The sequence below is a fragment of the Pipistrellus hanaki genome (genome assembly GCF_964339955.1).
Source record: "Pipistrellus hanaki genome assembly, chromosome: 11".
Classification (NCBI taxonomy): domain Eukaryota; kingdom Metazoa; phylum Chordata; class Mammalia; order Chiroptera; family Vespertilionidae; genus Pipistrellus; species Pipistrellus hanaki.
The window spans coordinates 28341957-28364479 of record NC_140513.1 but is presented as its reverse complement, the minus strand read 5'-3'; the positions used below and the strand labels follow the sequence as shown (position 1 = coordinate 28364479).

At 41.7% G+C, this 22523-nt stretch overlaps 1 protein-coding gene across 1 annotated transcript; it reads left to right on the top strand.

The window, feature by feature from the left end:
- Window positions 1-13219: 13219 nt before the first annotated feature.
- LOC311629984 (uncharacterized protein) lies at window positions 13220-21332 on the top strand. The gene is made up of 4 exons (XM_084898620.1): window positions 13220-13435; window positions 14077-14200; window positions 14809-14877; window positions 21265-21332. The coding sequence occupies exons 1-4, from the start codon at window positions 13349-13351 to the stop codon at window positions 21291-21293; spliced, it is 309 nt and encodes a 102-aa protein (XP_084754746.1). The 5' UTR covers window positions 13220-13348; the 3' UTR covers window positions 21294-21332.
- The last annotated feature ends 1191 nt before the right edge of the window (window positions 21333-22523 follow it).

Sequence of the window (22523 nt, the reverse complement as noted above, 5' to 3'; positions counted from 1 at the left end):
CTTTGGCCAGAATCAAACCTGGGACCCTGCAGTCTGTAGGCCAACTCTCTATCCACTGAGCCACACTGGCCAGGGCCATTCTTTCCATTTTTAAAAATGAAACACTTGAATTGCCCAGTGCCATATGGCTAGTAAGCAAAGGAACTGGGGTTTGAAGCTGGATCTGACTCCCAGATCTTGCCTCCCCATACATGACATTATCTGAATTGCTTACTCAGAGCAACTGGCACTGGGAACCTAGACTCCTGGGGACTTAAATAATCCTTTGGTCTTTAGTCCCTAGCTTAGCATTGTCCAATTGTTTTAGCTAACAGACCGAGCAGGTTAAGGAGTGGGCTGGCTTTGACATCAGCATGTTGAGACTGGCAGCCCAACCCCAGCTCTGATATCATCTCGGTGAAGTCAGCCTGGCATGGCCTCTGCTTGCCAACTGCCTCAGAGTTGTGGTCTAGCCACAAGCCAGACACCATACACTCACAACTGGTAAAAAGACCGGGCAAGATGGCTTGCTGGGAAACATGCCTTCTGTAAGCTGCTGGCTTCCCAAGCCTACCAACCTTTCTTGCCTAAAGAGAATGAAGATTAAGTAGTTAGTTGCCTTGTATTTCATGTCAGTGGAATGTAATTGGCTCAACTGATTTACCTTGATTCCAACGACATCACATGTGCAGCGATCCTTTTTGACTGTTTGGGCCACAGTGGAGAAAAAGAACTCTAAACTTATTGGTGCCATTTCAAATGCCTCTCTTGCCAATTTGGCCTGTAAGCGTCCTGGTGACTCCTTTGAATCATCCTGGAATGTGTTTGTATAGAGTAGGGGTGTCGAACTCAATCAGAGAAGGGGCCAAAATCTAAAATCCAACCTAAATCGCGGGCCGAATGGTTTACTGAACAGTCATAAACTGACAATGTCATAAACTGACAGCGGAGTGCAGTGATGACAGCGCGGTGCGGGCCACATTGCAAGGCCTGGCGGGCTGGATTTGGCCCGCGGGCCTTGTGTTTGACACATGTGGTATAGAGGCATATGTGTGACATAGGAAAGTGTATTGAACAATCAGGGTAGAATGGGTTAGCAACAACAAAACTCTTCCTTGACTTTATTTCTGACTCGGTGCTCATTGAATTAAGCTAATGCTCCATCACTGTGCGAGACTGAGCCCTCTGCTCCCAGATCCATTCCTTGCCTTTCTCCATTCTGCTCTGCTCTCTATCGCTGGGAGGTTTACCCGCTGTGGCCTGTGTTGCCCAGATTTCTCCATCAATTGTCTTCCAGCAGAAGGTGGCTAATGGGAGGCACTGCTGTGAGATAGTAAGGGAGTTAAAAAGGGAGAAGCCAGGGCACTTTCTCCTTCCCTCACTGCCTTGGGCAGCACCCCCACTCCTCGCCAGGATTCTCACTGCCTCCTGTGACCTTGACCTTGGACTCAGGTAACACTGTGACCATTGAGCCTTGGAGAGGTAGCTACCCCTTGCTCTTGCCAATCTCAGGTTGGACCACCATCCTGGGTTCTGCTTCTCAGCCTCTATCATCTACATAAAGAATTAAATTCCCTCTAATTTACACACCCAGAGTGGTTGGTTTCACTGGTTGAACCCTGACAGACATAATTATGTCATTTTTGTATCACTCAGAAATTGTTTCACATATATATAAATTGTCTTTGGCATAAGATTTTGGTAAGACTTGGGGTGAGGTGGAGTGGAGTCTTTCAACTTGGTAAGTGTCCAGTAGGTATGTATTATGCAGAAGCAGGTACATAGGTGAATATTTATTGATTATTACACAGCCAGGGTCTTAAAAAGTTGAGAAGATCTATAAAATATGTTTTTCAGGTCAGTGGAATGTAATTGGTTCAATCAATTTACTGCCTGCATATCATATGGACACAGTAGGAGATGGAAACATTTAGTAGTGCTCCTGTTTGAGCAGTGCCAATGTCAGGGCATTTTCTGTGGTGGTGTCATCCGATTGCCTACTGGCGTGTGTTGTCAGAGAGCAGGAGCAATTCCATTGAAATAAGTGATTATTTCTACGACTCACTGAGCAGGAAAAGTTAGGATTCTATTCAGAAGGGCGGGCGATCCACATGTTTCCTCCCACCTTCATGATAGGTAGGCTGGAATTGAACTAAATGAGCTATTAAGAATGTTTCTGTAGCATCAGTTATTGGCCTCTGATGTTCATGCACCAGATAATGAATTCACTGGATGAGGACAATATGGAAGAAGGGAGAAATGAGAGCAGACTTTTGTGATTTTTTTGTGTGACCTTTAAATGAACAAATAAGTCACTGGTAAATCATTCCAAATAAACTGTGTTGACTGAATCATTGTGCATGTTTTTATTTACCAAAGGGGAAGTAGGCACATACTTATAACATAAATCACGATGTTTTGAGGAATGCCATTTTCAATTATTAAAATCATCTAATTTTGAATGGAGCTTGAAGTCAGAGCTGGGAATAACAAGCATCTTTACTCTTCCCTGATAATCCAGAATCTTGCTTTCTATGCAGACCTCTCCTGTGTTACTGCAAAGCAGAAGAGGTTGTCCCATGTCAGTGGAGGGATCAGTGGAAGATGCAGGAACCCTAAGGCAGTGTCAGAGAAGAGCATGAAGAGAAAAAAGTAAAGAGAAAAGAAGAGTAGGGGAGGAAGGAGAGGGTAATAAAAGAGGAAAAATGGATAAGGCCCCCGGCCATTCAAAATGCTGTTGCCTGAGCTACTTCCTGCTTCTCTCCATTTTCTGTTTCTCTAGTTGCCTTAGGGATGGGAACCTTAGCCCTTCTTATTGCTTTGGCCCGGTGAGGACAGGTTATGGGGCTTTTCATTTGTTTGCTCAAATAGGAGGTAAGCTTTCTTTTATTCCTTCACCTATCTTTGTCCTTTTGTATAATACTTAGAGTATACTTTTATTCTTAAAGTATTAAGTATCAAAGCCTAACTCACCTCCATTTTTCTTCTAGAGATCCAGCTAATCTTGTAAGCTAATGTATTGGCTGCCAGTTGGACATGGGACTCAACCATTTCCAGCTCCCTTTTTGGTTTGCTTGAGTGAAAATACAATTTACCCCTTTCTTCAGCAACTGAAGAAGATGCAAATATATAATTTACTTAGTTTATTAAAAAGCAGTGCCTGTGGACATCAACTTAATTTAGTTCAAATCAGGGGCAAAATGGAACATCGAGATTTAAAAATAACGGTATGGAAGAAGTCACTTTTCTTCATTCCCTACTCTTCTTTCCTCTTTAAAGTAGTTCCCGAAGTTGGAGTAGAAAATAATAGTTTTAAATGTTCTCTTTGTGAAGGAATTTGCCAATTATCTGGCAGATGTTCTTTCTTTTTATTCCTTATGCGTCATAGTTTCCTTAACATTCTCTCCCTCCTTTTTTCCCCCCTTTCTCTGGCTCTAGCTCTCCCTTTTGTTCTCTTTTTCAAAGCAGTAAAGATAGGTTCAAAGAATGTGTAATGCTTTTTTCCTTCCCCTGGAAACAAGGCTATGCCAAGTCTGGAGGCCCAGTGTTGATGGGAAGTTCTCTTACTTTAATTATAACCTTATCTAGAAAATTCTCTATCAATTTAGTGACTTTTGTATTCTGGAATTAATTTTATTAAGTGAGTTGCAACATTAAATTGTTTGTTTTGGTTTTATGACTCCACTTAAACCTTTAATATTCCACAAAAATAATGAAATGTTGAATCAGAAGTACCCATACTTTTTTCATGGGATTTAAAATTGGAATTTTCCTAAAAGTTCTTGGAGGAATCAGAGAACTCTCAAAATAACTCACAATCATGGTTAGGAATCAATATTTTCATCCTTGAAAGAAAAAAATAACCAAAGACTAATTTTTGAGATTTGCTTACCAGCATAATATTAAAATTGTCTGGCTATTTTGCATTTATCTTAGTCAAAATCTTGAGCCCCTGAGTTAATATCCATTTTTTAAAAATAAAATCATATGTATCTGTGCTAGTTATTTCTTTTCATAATTGAAAATGAACTCTAATATATGAATTTATTATTGATTTTTTCTTTAAATAGAGACAATTCCATTCCTCTTACATAGTACATTCACAACAACAACCTACTAATGTAGATGAGATTCTCAGTGATCTGTAGGAAGACCACCTAATGCATGATAACTGGCTGCACATTATGACTGAAATTGGGCCTCAAGCTGCTCATTCCAAGTTCTTGTTCCCTTCATTGGGGCTGAATTCTAATCATCAGACACCCTTACCCACTCTCCTTGCTAGCTCTCTCCGCCGCTCTTTTCATACTAACTTAAACAATAAGTGGAGAAGAATGAGAGTAAAAAACTACAGTGAGAAAATGTGCAATTCATGTGAGACACTTTTTGTGGGACTCATTGAGCAAATGCTTTGTTGCACAATCTGATTCTTGGTAAGACACAAATGACCAACAAACTGACAAGTTTATTTCAGGCAGGTCCTGAAAATACAGAGTTTCTGTATTCATTCCTGGTTCCACACAAATTTTTCTTTTCTGAGACATTTTGTCATGAAAAGCACTTGGTGCCACCCCTGCCACCCACCTTGTATACTGTTATTATTACAACTCCTTCTATTACTATAGCTATACATACAAATGAGCTCTCTCTCTCTCTCTCTCTCTCTCTCTCTCTCTCTCTCTCTCTCTCTCTCGCGCACACACACACACACACACACACACACACACACACACATACACACAAAACCTCCATCAGAAAGAATGAAAGCATCACAGAGCTGGACAGACCCTAGGAGAAGCCGTGAGGAAGATTGGGTTTTTCCAAAAGGTGTGTGGAATTTCACAGCGTGTAGCTTATAAGAAGAAATGATTGAGAGAGTTGCAGGCCAGGTGGTCAAGGTATGTCTCCTTAGTAAAGGTGCTTTTCCATAGAACTATGGGAGGAGGCAGATTTAGAGAACAGTTATAGGTCTTCCTCTTCCAGAATGTATTACCTTGCAGCTCCTCTGTACCTTCAGGAAAGTCTGATCACCCCTTTAGTCTTCAGTGGAAAAGAGAAAACAAGACATTGGGGGAAGCGTTGCCAGCTACCCAATCATTGTCCCATCCTACCCATGGGCCATGGTTCAAGCAGAGAAAGGACAACATGGTTCCAAGAGGATCATGCCTGGAAGTAATGGTCAGTGAAGTGAGCCAAGGTTCACGTTCAAGGAGAAGCCATGGAGAAAACCCCAGAGCTTAGAAAGGGCCTCAGAAGACATCTATAAATACTCCAGTGAGAAGAGACCCTTAGATTGAAGGCCCAGAAAAAAAACCCAAAAGTGAGGCTAAAAGAAGAATTTGTTAAGAAACATTTAAGGGTTAGCCATCCCTCCAACATGTTTATTTCCCAGCTATAAATGCTCCTCCATCTGAATTTATGTCCCATAGTTTCACCCTCATGCTTCGGTTTCGAAATGAAACTTCTCTAAAGGAATATCAACTTCATATGATACCCTGGGTGTCTTATAGGATTTTGGACTCAGATTTCAATTATTTTTAAATCCATCCAAATGCCTTTTCCCTGCTGACAGTTCTGCACTGCCCACTCATATAAGAAGACTCACCAGGAGAATAAATTATTTCTTCCCTTGTCACTGGTAATTTGTGTTCACTAAATTACCTCCAGATCTACTTTCCCAAGTCAAAAATAACTTCATGGTTTGTTTTTTTCTTCCATGTCCACCTTGGAAAGACATCCAGATTTTGAAGTTAACCTCTCTCTGTTAGATACTCAGGAATAATTAAGCTAGTTTTTTTCCCCTCCTTAAATCAGCCAGATGTTTCATTTTAAGATGGAACAATACATGGTTTATTTGACCCGAGTTCTCATGGAAAGGCCATTGCTTTCATTTTGATAGTCCTGTTATGTGAGAGGTAAAAATGAAAACCATCTTTAAGAGAATTTCTTTTTATTTTTTATTTTTCTGGGAACAGTGCTTGGTCTAAAAAAGAAACCACATTTTAAAAGAACATGTAAGTTATTACTGATGATGCTTCAGAATCAGATCAAACACTTTAAGCTACAGCCATCATGTTGGGATTTTATCACACTGCTCCCCATAAACTTTAAAAGAGGTTTAAATGTCTTACTATGTCAAGATCTGTTTCTGGGAAGCCATCTATTTGCATTATTTCTTTGTCACTTTTGTGTTTTCTTCTAATCAAGCTAGGCTAATATGCTTAGGGCACCTTTCATTTTTTGTCTTAAAGAATGCTAATAAATGGTTAAGGGTATTTTTTTACAACATGGTGAGTGTTATTTCACAATGTTTCATTAGCCACAAATCCTCAAGTCACTTTTAAGAATTCCAGATGCTCTACTGTAGGTATTTTTGCAGCTGTTTTGTGGAAAATCATGAAAGTGCCACTCTCTTTGGGGAAAAAAAAGAAAAGAAAAAAAAAACATATCTCATTCCTTTAGGGATCAGTCTCTTTTACTGTACTTCATAGTAACAAAATGGGCAATGTAAAGACAGCTGTGTACTGCATACATTCCCTCCATCTGCTTGAAGTTCAGATAGTTAAAATATCTTCTAATTTGAAAAACTAGTTTGATTTTACTTTGAAGGAAGTCTTCCTTTTGAACTGGTTGCCATACACTCTGAAGTTACAGTTTTCTTCGTGCAAATTGGGCCTAAAGAGACTCTCTGCATCCGATGATTTTGTTTTTACAATGCATGTTATTGTTTTTTTGTGGCAAGGCTTATGGTTGAATCCACACATTCTTCTACCTGGAAGACAACATGTTATATCTAACTATTGGTAACAACTGACTCCTCTTAGGGCCACATATATTTGTTAACTTAAGATTTCAAATTTGAAAGTTATCTTCAGAATATTCTGAATACTTATTCACTAATATTTTCTAAAATCTCAGGAGTATTTTAATGCATAGACAGCCACAGTTTGTAAGCAAAAGAGAGAGAGAAGCTCCTTTTGTTGTTTCCAGTATCACACAATTCTGTAGTTTATATCTGTATATTATCTGTAGTTATTATCTGTATCTTATATCTGACTTACAATGTTGCAAGTGATCATTTCTTTCAAACAAATTATGAAATGCTGAATTAGGGATTTAGGTCTAAAAGGCCTTACTGGAATTCACGTTGCTGAGATTTTGGCCACAAAGTCAAGGCTAAGTTAGGAAAATACATTAGTAGGATTTGCGATACAAGGAAAAGTAGATTGGAATCCAGAGATTAAGGGTCAATCCCTGGCTCTTTCTAGCTGTGGCAACATCACTTGGAGTTTATGATTTCAACTCTCATGTTTTATAAATGCAGAAACTTGGACCCTGACATGAAAAGTTCCATCAGAGCTCTAGAATTCCATAGTCCAATAAAAAATCAAGTCACTGAGGGTAACATTTTGCCATTTTGTCTCTTACTTTTATTGCTTAAATACCAGTTTATAGACCTCAGGATGAGTTCAAATGAGAGTTGTTCTTTTCCAAAGCATGCAAAGTCACTTAACAAAGCCATGGGGATGCTGCACTGAGAAGGACAGTGCGTTCTCTTAGAGTCTTTGACCTCCAGTAAGATGTAAACATGCAGACCAGGAATTCCAATACACTGAGGCAGCTCTTGATGTTGGGTAGAAGGACAGAAACAACATAAATCATATTCCAAGAGGCAGGAAGACCTCCTGGAGGGCAAAACTTTATGATGCTTGAAGTACCAGTAGAGGTGGCTTCCCAGGCAAAGGGAATGATGCTCAAAACGTGTTAAATAGGTATGTTTAGTAACACAGAAAAGAGAAGTGGTGGTGGGGATTAGATTGAATTCCTGAGTTCTAAAGATGGTTCTAGCAACACTTTCCTCATTGCCACCAAGTGTCTGTCTTATTGTAAATTAATGACTTACCATTCTGTCCCATTCAGAAGCTAATTAGACAGTATTTCTCCCTGGGGAACTCTCAAAAAAAGAGACAGCCCCAGGTTTGGCTCAGTGAATAGAGCGTCTGCTTGTGGACTGAAGGGGCCCAGGCTGGGTTCTGGTCAAGGGCACATGCTTGAGTTGTGGGCACAATCACCAGTGGGGGACTTGTAGGAGGCAGCCGAGCAATGATTCTCTCTCATTGACGTTTCTATCTCTTTCTCCCTCTCCCTTCCCTTCTGATATCAATTAAAAATATATATATATATTTTTAAAAAGGAGAACAGCCTCTTGTCTTCATCTCTATCTGAGCCATCTCTAAAGTCTTCAATTTGCAAGGATTTTAGGCTCCACCACCATTTTCCTCAAAACTATTTATTACAACAATTGCTCATAGTACTACTGATAAGATACTTATTTTCTTAAATTCAACAACATAATTTGCTCCACTGAAGTGGTTGGCTTGTGAAATTGTTTCTGCTTTTCTTTTAAAAATGTTGTATTTTATTGGATATTCTATTGGACTTAAGGTTGCAATTCCTTTACATATACTCATAGGATCTTCGGGATCCGATGGTCTTCGGCCTAACTCCATGCTCTTCTAAGTAGAAAAGAAAGTTCTCGGGACAATGGCACTTTTGTCATAGTAGTCTGGGGGGATGAAATAAGGTAATGCATGTAAAGTGCTTAGCATAGGATGACACGTAGTAGGTGGATCACTTGTGAAAAGAGTGAGGCCTCCTCCAAGAGAGCATTGGCTGAACTGCGTGGCACAGAAAGATCCCACCAGTCCACTGTGCTATTATTGCCAGTCTCCACAGCCAGTCTGGGAAACCCAACTTGCCTATCAGCCAGGGCCAAGAGCACAGGTGAATTCAGCAAGAATTGGGGCTTCACAACACTTGTCAAGTCCTTAGAATTCAAAACCGAGTTCTTAGTGGAAGGAAAGGGAGGGAGTAGCAAAAAAACGTTTACTATAATGAAAGATGGAGTCAAAGATCATTAAACGGAGTGAGAGACTAATTGAAAAAGTGAAAAAATTATCTAATATATGGTAATTTCACTTATCTCAGGTAGATATAATAATTTAAACCATGTCAATAAGGGGCTTTCTAGCGGGGGAAATTCGAAGGCCTAACGTAATAAGCAAAACAAACAAAAAAATTGTTATTAGAATTTGGAATGTCAATAACTCATCTGAAGTGATTGGGAATAGTTTGTTTTCTTAACTGGTTTCAAAAAGCCTCTGAAATATTATTTATACTGTTAATTTATTCAGCTGACTTTCCCTGCCTGGGCTGTGGAATTGGAAACTCCGGTACAGCTGCTGTTCAAATGTTCACCAATTCCCCAATGGAGCCCACACTACAGATGCTGTGTGAGACTCAGGGGTGAGTGGCCCCATCACTTGCAAACTATTCACAGACATGGGAGATAAAATAGATTCTTAATGAGTTGAGACTCTTGAAAAGTATGTTCAAAGGATCCTGCTCTCTTTCCTCTTAAAATATGCAGCGTCACAAAACACATGTGCTTTACGCAGCTTCGATACATGAACTAAGAATGTCTTTTAAGTGGAAGAAAAAAGGGGTAGAGAAAGAAAAATTCCTCTCATTAAAAAAGGGTCCCCACAAATATAAGGAGACTAACATCTCAGTCTCTCAGGGCTCGCCATCATCTCCTGTGAGACACAGGATGTGACACTGGAATCATTAATGGAAATTCTTAGTAAGTGATTATCTCTCTTTCCAGAAAAGCCAGGGGAAAGCCCACATTCCACGTCTCAATCTGGCTCCCTCCTGTGTAGTCAGACTGTTTCACTGGGGCCACTGGCTTCATCCCAGTGACACCACCCACACCATGGTCACCGTCACAATGCAATGCTGGCGCCGGCAAGCTTTAGTTTGTTAGGGGAAAAAACACTGCCTTCCATGTATGTTTAAATAGTACAGACACATAATATTAAAAAAACAGAAGCTCCGAGTGTGTAATCTGATGCTCAGCCTTTGCAAAATAGGCAAAGATCCAAATATTTCTCTCTGCTAAAAGAGTTTAAAATTAGTTTCCAGGGGTGAGTTGGCAGGAGAGCTAGCACTTGGGATTGGTGAGCTGCGAAGGTTGATTCGGGGACCATCTGTGTTTCTGAGAGAGAACCGCCAGGGCTCTCAGGTTTAGCTGTGATTTGTGAGGATGATAGGCTGGACAATTGAACTTTCCAGGTTAAAAATAAGTGTGTGTGTGTGTGTGTGTGTGTGTGTGTGTGTGTGTGAGAGAGAGAGAGAGAGAGAGAGAGAGAGAGAGAGAGAGAGAGAAGGGGGGCAGGATCCACATTACTTTTGAAACTTTGGAATTCAATCTTCAATTATGGAACCAAACGAAGTGATGTGAGACTCACCCAAGCTTGGTTAGTTGTAAATGTGGACTCTATAGTTCCTGGGGGGAGGATTAAATAATACCAGAGATAATACATTGGCTTCAGATGGGCCCAACATAATCAGAAAGATTCTTAAACATGGAAGGGAGGCTGAGAGAGTAGAGAAAAGATGCAACGACGGAAGCGAGGTCAGAGTGAGGCAGCGTGAGGACTCCGCCTGCCATCGCCGGTGTGAAGACGGACGAAGGAATGCAGGAGGCCTCTACACGCTGAAAAAGACAGGGAAACAGATTTTTCTCGGGAGTCTAAAAAAAAAAAAAAAGGAATGCTGTCCTGTTGACATCTTTTTAAAAAAATCCTCTCCAGAGGACATGTTTTTCTTATTGACTTTAGAAAGAGGGAGGGAGGGAAAGAGAAAGAAAGAGAAATGTTGGTCAGTTGTCTTCCATATGTGCCTGGTCCAGGGATCAAACCCGCCATCCTTTGGTATACAGGACTATGTTCCAACCACTGAGCCACCTAGCCAGGGCAGCCCTGTTGGCACCTTGATTTTAGCCCACTGAAAGCTGTGTTAGACTTCCAGCTTACAGAACACACGTGTGCTGTTTTAAGCTGCCATGTTTGTGGTGATTTGTAATAGCATCCGTAGAAAACACATAACTGTAACTGAGTCATCCTCAAATGCGTGTTGGCCAGGGTGGAAGGCCCATAGGATGTGCTGCAGGTGAGTGTCCCTCTGCCAGGCTTAGTATCCATGGACGTCACTAACTCTCTACTCAGAGCCCCAGATGATTTAGTCAGAATTCCCACGTCCCCGTCTGTTGCAGAGGTTAAAAATTGATATCCTCTTGGCCGAATTCAGTACAGACTCTTTTTTTTCTTCCATAGAAAATTCTTTAAAAATTCTAATTAGTTGCCAACCTTTAACGGTGCCACCTAAGCACCTGAACTCTTGACTTGTCTTGGGGCGGAAAAATTCAGAAAATGGTGCCACACTGGCAGTACCCTGGGAGTGGAGCGGAGGCTGTCGCACTGGTTCTCAACCTTCCTAATGCTGGGACCCTTTAATACAGCTCCTCACATTGTGGTGACCCCCAACCATAACATTGTTTCCGTTGCCACTTCATAACTGTAATTTTGGTTGAGAACCAAAAAAAAAAAAAAAAAAAAAAAAGACAGAGGTGAAATAGTCTAGGGCTAGGCCCACGCCTGCCAAAGTCTTAGCCTAAGCGGTACCCTGATGGGGAATCTCCAGGACCACTTATGCCTCTTGATTCTGATCAGCTAAACCTTTTCTACCCCCATCACTTATCTAAGTCTGACTGCAACAGGGAAGGAGAGAGTTTCCAAAGGATATCCATCAAGCGTGAGCATGTTCGAAGTGATGCCCTCCACAGAACCTCAGATGGACCAATAACTTTTTAAAAAAAAATTTTATTGATTATGGTATCACATAATTGTCCTCATCCCCCCATTCCCATCCCAAACCCCTCCCTACATGTGCCCCCACCCCCCTGTTGTCCTTGGCCACTGTCCAGGCCCATATGCATGCACACAAGTCCTTTGGTTGATCTCTTCCCCTTATCCCCACCCTCCCCTACTTTCCCTCTGAGGTTTGAGAGTCTGATGTTGCTTCTCTTTCTCTGGAAACACCTTGGTCATCCAGGGGGACCACGGGTGAAACAAAGAAGTATAACTACATAGGGTTCACCATCCAATAGCTTTTTCACATCTTCTCTGCGCGCGGGGCCGCCCCGGTGCCCTCTGATGAGAGGAGCCACACGGAGGCCCCTGGCATCGGCTGCAACGCGATCCAGCCTTGGCCTTGCGAAAGGCACTCAGGCATCCCGACGCGCTGGCTGTTATGCTTGGCTTTCTTACCCGCGGATCCTCTTACTCATATCGGAATGCCCATGGTTATGGGCCAACATTTCCAGAAAAGTGATACCTTGCAAAGATCACACTTGAAACGGCTCTGAACAGGGCTGGGGGCAGGGATAGGGGGTGGGGGTTGGAGGTGGGGGTGGGGGTCAAAGATACGGGAACAAGAGAGCAAAGCCAGCTCACAAAAGGGTCAGTGTCCTGAGAGGCCCGGCAGGAATGCACCTTTCCCGTCCCAGGTCCCAGACGCGGGTGCACGGCGCACAATGCGGTGAACAGCCGGCGTGGCGGGCGAGGAAGAGGCCCTGCCGGCTCCTGACACGGCCTCTGTGGCCGTGATGGATGTGGAGAAACCCAAGCCTTCCCAGGGGGGTCAGGTGGCACTGTCAGGACAAAGAGCGCAAACAATTTGGCCCTGGAAAAGGAACTTCCCTTCTTCCTTTTTTTTTTTTTTTTTAGATTTCTGCCAAAAAGTTATAGTCTCCAGCCATCCTCTCTGTTAGCTGGGGAGATCTGTGCAAAGAAGGAAAAATGCAGCCAACGTTGAACCCTGACTAGAACTAGGCCCTGTGTAGGACATAGTTAAATGAGGCACACATTTTCGTAAAAGTAAATAAACAGATCATTAAAAAAAAAAAAGACAACCAGTAAATAGATACATACATAAGTAGATAAACAAATACATTTTTTGAAAGAGGCATTGACTGCCAAGAAGACGGAGCCCAAAAACATCTGCTTTCTGGATTGGAGAGAAAGGCCGTATCCACGTTTGTAAAAGCACCTCCCGCTCAGAGCATCCCTTTGGGGGCTGAGGAGAAAATCCGGGGAGGGAGGAAGAGCCTCGCTCTGACCCCAGGGGCTGGCCCGAGCAGACAGAGAAAGGAAGCGGAGGATGCAGGCGTGGCTGCTGTTCCCTCCGGAGAAACCTTGCTGCAGATTCCTTGGGCCTTTTCGCTGGCTCCTTGTCTTTTTCTATCTCCGAGCCATGAGGCTAACTGGACCTGGATTTACGGGAGCTTTTGATCAACTACACACCAATCTCCCATCCTCCCCTTTCCCCGAAACCCAGGCCCCAAGACGTTTTGAGAAATATCTATAAATTTTCTTAATTGCCGGACAGTTTTTCCCACTTGTAGGCAACCGGCTTCCCTTTGCTGTAATGTCAGAAGCTGACCTTCGACCTCGGGGGCTGGTGTTTGATGGCTACCAAATGTGGAAGGCACCTTTGCATTTCCTTGCTTTTCTTCACTCTCAGGCTGGGCACTAGACGCCGGGCCTGGGAGAAGGTAAGCTTTTTAGTCCTGGCCCAAGTGGGAGGCCATGTGCCAATTCCGAAGGGAACGGGGGTGGGGGGGGGGGGAGCTGTGTGCACCTACTGTGTGCTGGCAATGTGCTGGGCTTGAGGCCCCTCAGAGGCCACTTTCATCAGCCTTGTTGTGACAAATAAGGAATGGAAAGAAATGGATCAAGTTGATACTCTTAAGCCAGAAAAGTGGCAAAGCTGGTGCTCCACACCAAGCCCGCCGGCCTCCGCAGCTCTACTTGGCCACAGAGCCTGGAGAGGCCCTCCTCATTCCTACTCCCTATAGAAACTTCTGGAAAGATACTTTGAGGTTTGTTCTTTGGAGCTTCTTACCACTCATCTTACCCCTCGTTATGGAGAATTTCCACACAGAGAATTGCCTGGGACAGGTGGTCGGAGCTCTGCAGAAGTGATTATGAGCCCATCTCAGCTCAACATCCGTTTCCACGGTCAGACCCAGACGTGGCAGGGGCGGACTGTCGGGAGAGAAGACGAGGGCTGCTGTACAGTTGAGGTGATTTGGGTCACTCTACCAGCGCCCACACCCCCCACAGCCCCCAAGTTGTTCCCGTGGCTGCAAATGGGTGGCTCCTTTTCAATAAGTAAGAATGTGGCTTGTGACAGGTTTATGGGGCAATGCCAGCAGCACACCTGCCGTTTCTGAGGGACCAGGTCTGTGGGCAGCAGGACAGTCACTGCAATCTGAAGACCGAAGACCAGGCAATCAGAGGAATGAAGGGATTCCTGGGTAACCACCTGCTCTCTACCCATTTTCCCCAGCAACCCTTTGCTTGATTCTGTACTTTGTAGCTCATACAGTCCATTCTTATTCAAGACACCCTATTTTGTGTGTTTATACAAAAGGACAGAGAAGTAACATGCAGAGGTCATAGTTATGGAATTAGAATTATCTGGTTTCAAATTAAATACTGTGATCTCCAGCTAATTACCTAACCTCTCTGGGCCTTTTTCTAAGCGTTACTGAGATAGTGTAAGTAACACAATGCCTGGCTTATAGCAGGCCTGTAAAAATACTTTTTATCTATACTCTCCTTCTCATTTGTTTTATCAGAAATGCTCTGATCCTGAGGGGTTTTCCTCCTTTTAGCAAGCCTCAGCTATTTCAAGGGACCCTAATGTGGTGGTGGTGATGATTGAAATCCTGTCTTCCTCTTGTTATTTGTGTATCCCTGAAAATACTGTTTAACTTCTCTGAACTTTTTTTCCCCCCCATAAACAGATGACAATAATTATGATGTAGCTCATTTTTAACCAAACAGCATTTAACATTTTATTCTTTATACACAGGACCTAGATTTGGAATTCAGATAACTGACAGAAATCTCTCCATTTCAGGGAAGATCCAGGCCAAGGGAAATTCTAATGGACCTAAAACAGCAATAATCATTTCATTCTTCTTCACCAGTGAGTGCTCTAGGGTGAGCATGAATAACAAATGCTTCGGTCCAAGGAAGTGGAAAGGGACGGTTTAAGGAGGACCCTCCAAAGGAGAAAAGCATTTTCCTCTTGTTTCCCATGTGGGCTGCTGGGGGTGGACACGATTCCTGGAGAAGCGGCAGCATCTTGAATCCAGGAGGTGAAAGTCACAAGGATGAACCAATTTGTCAAAGATGGCTCCAGGGATGGCTGGGAAGAGCCTGAGGGGTCCTTGGTAACACTGTGAAATTGGTAGAGGAATCCTGTCTGTCCTTCTTCATACTTCTTGTCCTATGAGATCATTAATGCGTAAGCAAATTAAGTCAAATATTCTCTGACCTGCAACTAAAAGTGTCACTGATTCTAATATCTCTATGCACGATTCCCAGAATTATGAATAACTGCCCTGAAAATTATGAATAACATATGCAAAGCATCTAGAAAGTGCCTGTCATTTAGTAAACACCTGGCATTCACGTAGCTTACATTTCTCACAGCTATGGCTATAAGGATCTCTAGGGACGCGGCGGGACCCTCGTTAAATGGGAGCTCTGTGCAGTACTGACTCTGGTTGCTGCAGAGGAAATCCGGACATTGCCTTGAACCTACTCAGGATCTTTAAATCCCATCGCATTGAGATGACATGAGATTTTTATCGATGACCACAAATCAAATTATAAAATTAATTAAATGGGAAGATGTTGCAACTCAGATAAAATGAAACAGGATTAAACAGATGATTCTCTTTTTTAAAAAATATTTTTTATTGATTTCTTACAGAGAGGAAGAGAGAGGGATAGAGAGCCAGAAACATCGATGAGAGAGAGACCTCGATCAGCTGCCTCCTGCACACCCCCCACCGGGGATGTGCCTGCAACCAAGTACATTCCCTTGACCGGAATCAAACCTGGGACCTTTCAGTCTGCAAGCCGACGCTCTATCCACTGAGACAAACCGGTCTTGGCCAGATGATTCTCTTTACTAAGGATTGCTGATTTTATTTTGCTTACCCATAAGTAAAGCTCTTCTTTCCTCCTCCCCTGACAGTGAGTTCGTTTGACTTATCTTTTTGGCCTGAGCGGAACATCAAATCCGTCAGTGTCCCCGGCTGTTTGGATAATCAGCTGGCAAGGGAAAGAAGGTTGGGATTCAGACTAAACTGCCACTTGTTGACTGTTTGAGGATTGCAAGTTGTCTAGGAAATAGAAAAAAACAAATAAACAAACAAACAAACAAACAAAAAAGACAGAAAATACTAATTATGGGCAAAAGTCATTCATTCATAAATTCAACCAACATTTATGAAGGTCCTGTGTTTAGTGGCTGGACAACAAGGACACTAATCAGAGTCCAGTCACTGTGGGCTTAGAAACAATCTCGTAGAGAAAGACACATGAGGGAAGACATGCAAAAAGCTATTGAAATTGGCAAAGTAGTAGAGAAAACGATGCTGGTGAAAACACTACTGCTCCTGGGATCACTGCTCTTGAGGACTACCAGGCACCAAGCACTGCCTATATATGAGGCAGTGTCCTAAGTTTTTTACCTCATTGTCTCCTGTGATCTTTACAATAATTTCTTGTGGTCAGTCAATTGTTACATTTGTTTTCAATGATCACCTTGAAACCAAATTGCACACAACTAACTAGTTAGTGGAGGATCTAGAATTCACGTTCAGGACTTTCTAATTGTAAAGTGCGCAGTCCTAACTAAATCATGGTAGAGATTTGAACAGGATAAAAGGAAGGTTGAAAAGGAGGAAGTAGTGAATTCCGAGGGTGGTGCGGGGGAAGGGTAGGGTGAGGGGAAATGATAAGAAAAGGTGTCCAATAGGAAGTGACCTTTCATGGACACTTGCTTTGTGGGGAAAAACTTCTTGGGAAAAAATGCGTGGTATATCGTTCTTGGGCATATTTTCTAATATAAAAAAGGGAGGTGGTGGGATGGGAGGCAAAATGGTGTCTGGCCCAGTGCTCTGAGAATACTGTGAACTCCAATACATTTGGGGCTTCAGGGACCTGGGAAAATTATTAGAGTTGATTATTCTGCCCAAGTACTCAAAATCTCATGCATAAAAGGTTTTCTATGTATGCAAAATTGTGATGGTCTCCATTAGACCAGAGAAACATTACATTCTAAGAGAAGGGGAGAAGTCTGAATGTATTTATTTAGAATATAAAAGTGGGTATTCATGCCAGAAATCACAGTAGAAACCTACTCAAGCAGTGACCGCACTAACACAGCAGAAGATGTGGCACAGAGATTTGGTGGCTGTACTTCATGCCTGTCGGACCCCCCTACACCTAAAGTTCGCCTGCAAGACTCTCATCTATTCCCTGTCTTGTTCTATGGACCCAGGCCCAGTGGTATAATTTTCAGTGCTCCACTTGTTCTGTAGGGTTTTGCCCTACACTTTCAATAATTAAGTATTTTGACACAGCTAAGTTCTGGCCAACACTGTGAAATATAAGAGATAATATAAATTAAGATTTTTCTGACTTTCTTGGATTCAAATAACATATTTTAACATCAAATTGTAATTACTTGAATTTGTTATCTAGCAAAGATTCTGTTTCTAGTACATAAGGACTTGAATTTAATACTTTTTTAACCTTGTTAAAAGTTTATACAACAGCCGAAGCCGGTTTGGCTCAGTGGTAGAGCGTCGGTCTGTGGACTGAAAGGTCCCAGGTTCGATTCCGGTCAAGAGCATGTCCATTGGTTGCGGGCACATCCCCCGTAGGGGGTGTGCAAGAGGCAGCTGGTCGATGTTTCTCTCTCATCAATTTTTCTAGATTTTTATCTCTCTCCCTTCCTCTCTGTAAAAAATTAATAAAATATATATTTTTAAAAGTTTATACAAGTTAATATGCCTACCTTACTTGAGGTCATGATAAAATGTACCAAAAAGATTTAGAATGTCTGGTTCCTCAAAATAATTTTAAATCATCTACCTTACTGTTGAATAGAATTACTAGTATATTATAAAACAATTTCAGCAAGTTTGAAAACTGATAACATCTTGTGTTGCTTTTGTCAAATGAGTATATTAATTATTCTTACAGAATTAATAATGGAAAATAAAAATTACCTTTTTTATTGTTAAAACAAACAAACAAGCAATCAAACTCTCAGCCTAGCCACATTGACTTTTTTTGTTGTTGTTGTTCCACAAATAAACCACGCTCTTTTTATTCTTCAGATCTCTTTACTTATTCTTTCTTTTTTTTTTTTTTTTTTTATCCCCTAATTTTTTCACATAAATGTTTGGTTGGGTTCTTTTTGTCTTTCATACTTCACTCAGATCAAATGTCAGATGTTTCTAATTTGGAAAATGGGACTACTATTCACCCGGTTAGGCAGATGAAAAACCTGGGGGGTTCTTATCTTATTTTCCTAGTCCCTCCATATCCAATGCATCAGCCTGTCCTGTTGATTCTATCTCTAAGCTTTATCTGGAATTTGACCATGTCTTTTCACTTCCACTGCTAAAATTCTTGTGTATGCCATCATCCTCTTTCATCTGGATTAACACAACATCATCTTTTCAATCACAACACAGCCCGCCATCAGTTATGCTGAAACTGGTACATTGAAAGAAGATGGTTGCTATGATACAAACTTCGTCAAAAAGTAGGTAGAAGAGAAATAGAGTAGAGTGGAAAGATGGAAACCCAGTGTATGTAGTAGCCAAACATTTGGTAAAACTGCTGCCTGTGAAGAAGCATAGAGACAAAGCACAGGAATGGACTAGTTGTTTGAGAGTGAACAATGAGCCAGTTACCCTTGTCCTCACGGTGACCAAAAGGCCTTGGGGACTGAGGACCCTTGGAGATAAGAGGAGACAAGGATGGATGAGAGGGTACATGTCTCAGGTATCTACAAGTTATTTATGCAGTCTCATTTTACATGGATGATATAATGATGATGACAATTATTTTATTTTTAGAAGTTTATTATTTGCCAGGTTCTGTGCTGAGTTTAATGCACATGACCACTTTATGTCATATTCGTTGTAAACATCCCCGTTTTATAAGTGAGGAAATGAAGCATGGCAGTGTTACATGTCCAGAGTGATGTAGCTAACCTGCTGGGGCGAGGGTGCAGACCAGACGGCCTGGTTCTGGAAGCCGTGCTTTTAACCATCTGATTCTGTACAGCTAAGGAGCAAGTGTAATGATAGACTCCTTTTGGGAGGTGCAGAAATTGAGGCCCAGAAAGAATAAGTTGCTCAAGATAAATTATGAAATTGGTACTTGAACCTTTGTCTGACCTCGACAACACTACCTGAAACTAATGCTAGAGGCTCAAAATCAGACAATCTTAGACTAAGAACTAGAAATCACTCCAGAGTTATATTTTTTCAAACACAGTCCCTCATTTGACAAATAATCTTTAATCACTAAAATCACTAACCTGAAACAATCAGAAGCCAGTTCTACACAGAAAGGCAACTTTACCTAGCAAAGGGGTGTTACTGTTCGAAATATTATTTCTTTAAAAAACAACAAGATGAGGGATCCAGTTCTTAATGGCAACACAGTTCTTCATAAGAAACTCAAGCGCCTCATTGTTCCTCTGCAGTAAGAAGGCAACATGGGAAAGGACTCTACAGACACTAAGACCATTGTAGGGAGCTGTGAGACCCAGAGGTTTTCATGAGAGTGAAAATGCTCTTGGAGATCAAAGCAGGTTGTCTTCCAAGCGGCATCCAGTGGGCCATCCTCTGCAGAGTGACCCACTGTTCAGCAAGGCTTTCTCCAGGGCTCCGAATTGGAGCCAGCTGGTGCCTGAAACATACCTTGTATGTCACCTTCTGATCCCTGTCTGAAGGCCAACTGTATGCAATTAAGCGTAACTGACACAGAGCTTGTGTTAAGCCCAGGATGTAACTTGTTGAATGAATAGCAATTGACTTGAAAATTGGACAAATAGATTGAGTTTCTTTTCCTTCTTTCCTTCCTTCCTTCCTTCCTTCCTTCCTTCCTTCCTTCCTTCCTTCCTTCCTTCCTTCCTTCCTTCCTTCCTTCCTTCCTTCCTTCCTTCCTTCCTTTCTTCCTTCCTTCCCTTCTCCTCTTCCTCCTTCTCCTTCTTCTTCCTTCTCTCTCCCTCTCCCTTTCTCTCTCTCTCTCTGTTTCTCTCTGTGTGTGTGTTTCTCTCTCTCTCTCTCTCTGTGTTTCTCTCTCTCTCTCTCTCTCTCTCTCTCTCTCTCTCTCTCTCTCTCTCTCTCTCTCTCTCTCTCTCTCCCCTCCCCCCCCCTTTTTCATAGAGCAAGATTAAGTTAAATCCTCCGGGCCTAATTAAATCAGTGTTTGCTGTTTTTGACAAGGATACTATTGAGGGATAGCACTTCAAGGCTGCTAATTAGGATTCTACTTGGCTAAAATTTTTACCCAAACATGAACATCATCTAAGGGGAATGTAAAAATAGCTCCAAGTGAAGGTGTCTTTTAGCATGTCCCTTATAGTGGCCAAATAATGCAAACATTTTTTTCCCCAAAAGCTCTTGCTGTGTTTCATACTTTCCTGCAATAGGAATTGCCTTGAAAAACCACACACAAACAATCAAGAAAATACTGATGCCACTGGTTTTGCCCAATAGTTTCTTATTTAATTGGTCTGTGGAATGACATGAGAATAGGGATTTTTTTTTTTTTTAAAGCACCCAAAGCAATTCTAACGTACAGCAAAGTCTGAGAACCACTTGGAACCACTTTTAAGCTCCTTCAGTCTGATGAGGCACCAGCTGTGAGCATGTTTTACACCATTATGTTTGCTGAATATAAACATCACAATGCAAACTCTTTCACCCAAGATCCTTGGGCTGCTTGTGGACAATCTTTGGAAAAGTTTGAATTTGTAAACTGATAATTCCATGGGCTCCATATGGTTCCTGTTATCTTGCTGGAGCCGTACACATGTGCCTTGCCCCAGGATGAAAAGATAAATAACAGATGTGGGTAATTTTTATCTTAATTGTACTGAACAATAATAGAAAAACAAGGAATGAAGGGGGCAGAAAGACAGAAGTAGAAGGCATAAAAATAAAACTAAAATGAATTTTCCAAGTTATATTTTTGGATGTTCAAAATCCAGTTCCACAGGAGATCACAAGTAGCCGTCATACAACTCTCCATTTCTAAGGGGCAAATTCTACAGGGACAAGAGCCAATATGAAAATGTTGGGTATTCATAGAATAAATTTAATCACATTTTGATAATAATGGTAACTCAAATTTATATGTGGCTTACTATGTACCAAGCCCTGTTCAAAATTGTATATTAAGCATTACCTCTAAGCATTTTACATGTATTATCCTACGTTATCCTCATTACAACCCTGATATAAATACTACTAATGCTCCTATTTTACAGATGAAGAAACTGAAATAAAGAGAATTTAAGTAACTTGTCCAAAGTGACATGGCTACTATGTGGTGGAGCCACGAATGAGCCCAAACAGTCCAGCTTCAGACACAATTCAAAGGTACCCCAGAGGCACTGTGATGACCTGGTGACAGCTCCTTCACAGGAGGAAGACCGGTCCTGTCTGGAGAAGAGAAGCAAAGTACAAAGCTGAAAGAATGGCTGCCAAGGTTTAAGATGCTGGGAAAGGATAGAAAAATAATAATAGCAGGCATTGATGGGGCAGGTACTGCGTAAAGTTTGGGTCGCATTCCTACCTTCTCTGCTTTTTTTTTTTTTTTTTATGTTCAATAATCTCTGAGCCTTTTGGACGGATTGTATGGAGTGCTGGTTCCGGGGCGTCATGTTCCCCTTCTTCCAGCAGGCGGTGGAAGGTGTGTTCTCAGCCTCCAGCTTGACCTTGATGTTCAGCTGGGCCTTTTACTCCTGGGCCTGGCACTACCTCTCTGCCAGGTCTGGGCCAGTCTGACTCCAGCTGCAGCAGATCCCATTGAGCTGTTCCATCTGCATGGCCTAGCGGGTCTCCACCTCCCTAGGCTTCTCCAACGTGGCCTTCAGATTTCTCTTAGAGTCCCGATCAGTCTCCAAGGACTGGATCATTTATCTGGATTCTGTAGCATGCTAATGGTCTGCAAGGTGACCACTGTGGTGCTCTCCTCAATCTGCTGGGACCAGTACTTGGTGATAGTTCCCTAAACACTTAAAAGAATGTATTTTCTGCTATTATTGAGTGGTTGTTCTGTAAATGTCAAATAGGGCAAGTTAGTTGATAGTGTTGTTCAAGTCTTCTATATCATTACTGATTTTCTATCTACTGGTACTTGCTCTATTAATTAGTAAAAGAAATACTGACATCTGCAATTATAATTGTGGATTATCTATTTCTACTTGCAAATTTTGTTAGTGTTAGCAAAACATATCTTTTCCCAACCATTTTCCTTTAACCAATGTATTCTTTTATTCGCATAAATATGTATTAAATCGTATATAATACTGTATTATATGCAGAATATACTTGAGTCTTGATTTCTTTTAATCCAATTGAGCATTTTTTTGTTTGTTAATTAGGGGGATATTTAGATCATTTACATTTCATGTGGCTATTAATATGAGTTAAATTAAAACCTACTATTTTGTTATTTGACTTCTATTTGTCCTGTTTTTGTTCCCACTTTTCTCATTTTTTTTGCCTTCTTTTGTATTTTTTT

Excerpts from the sequence above, each read along its gene's own strand:
- LOC311629984 (XM_084898620.1), top strand. The coding sequence starts at position 13,349 with ATGGCTACCAAATGTGGAAGGCACCTTTGCATTTCCTTGCTTTTCTTC. Across the intron at positions 14,201-14,808 it reads AGGAATGAAGGGATTCCTGG|GGAAGATCCAGGCCAAGGGA; the intron begins GTAACCACCTGC and ends TCTCCATTTCAG. Across the intron at positions 14,878-21,264 it reads CATTTCATTCTTCTTCACCA|ATGAAGAAACTGAAATAAAG; the intron begins GTGAGTGCTCTA and ends CCTATTTTACAG.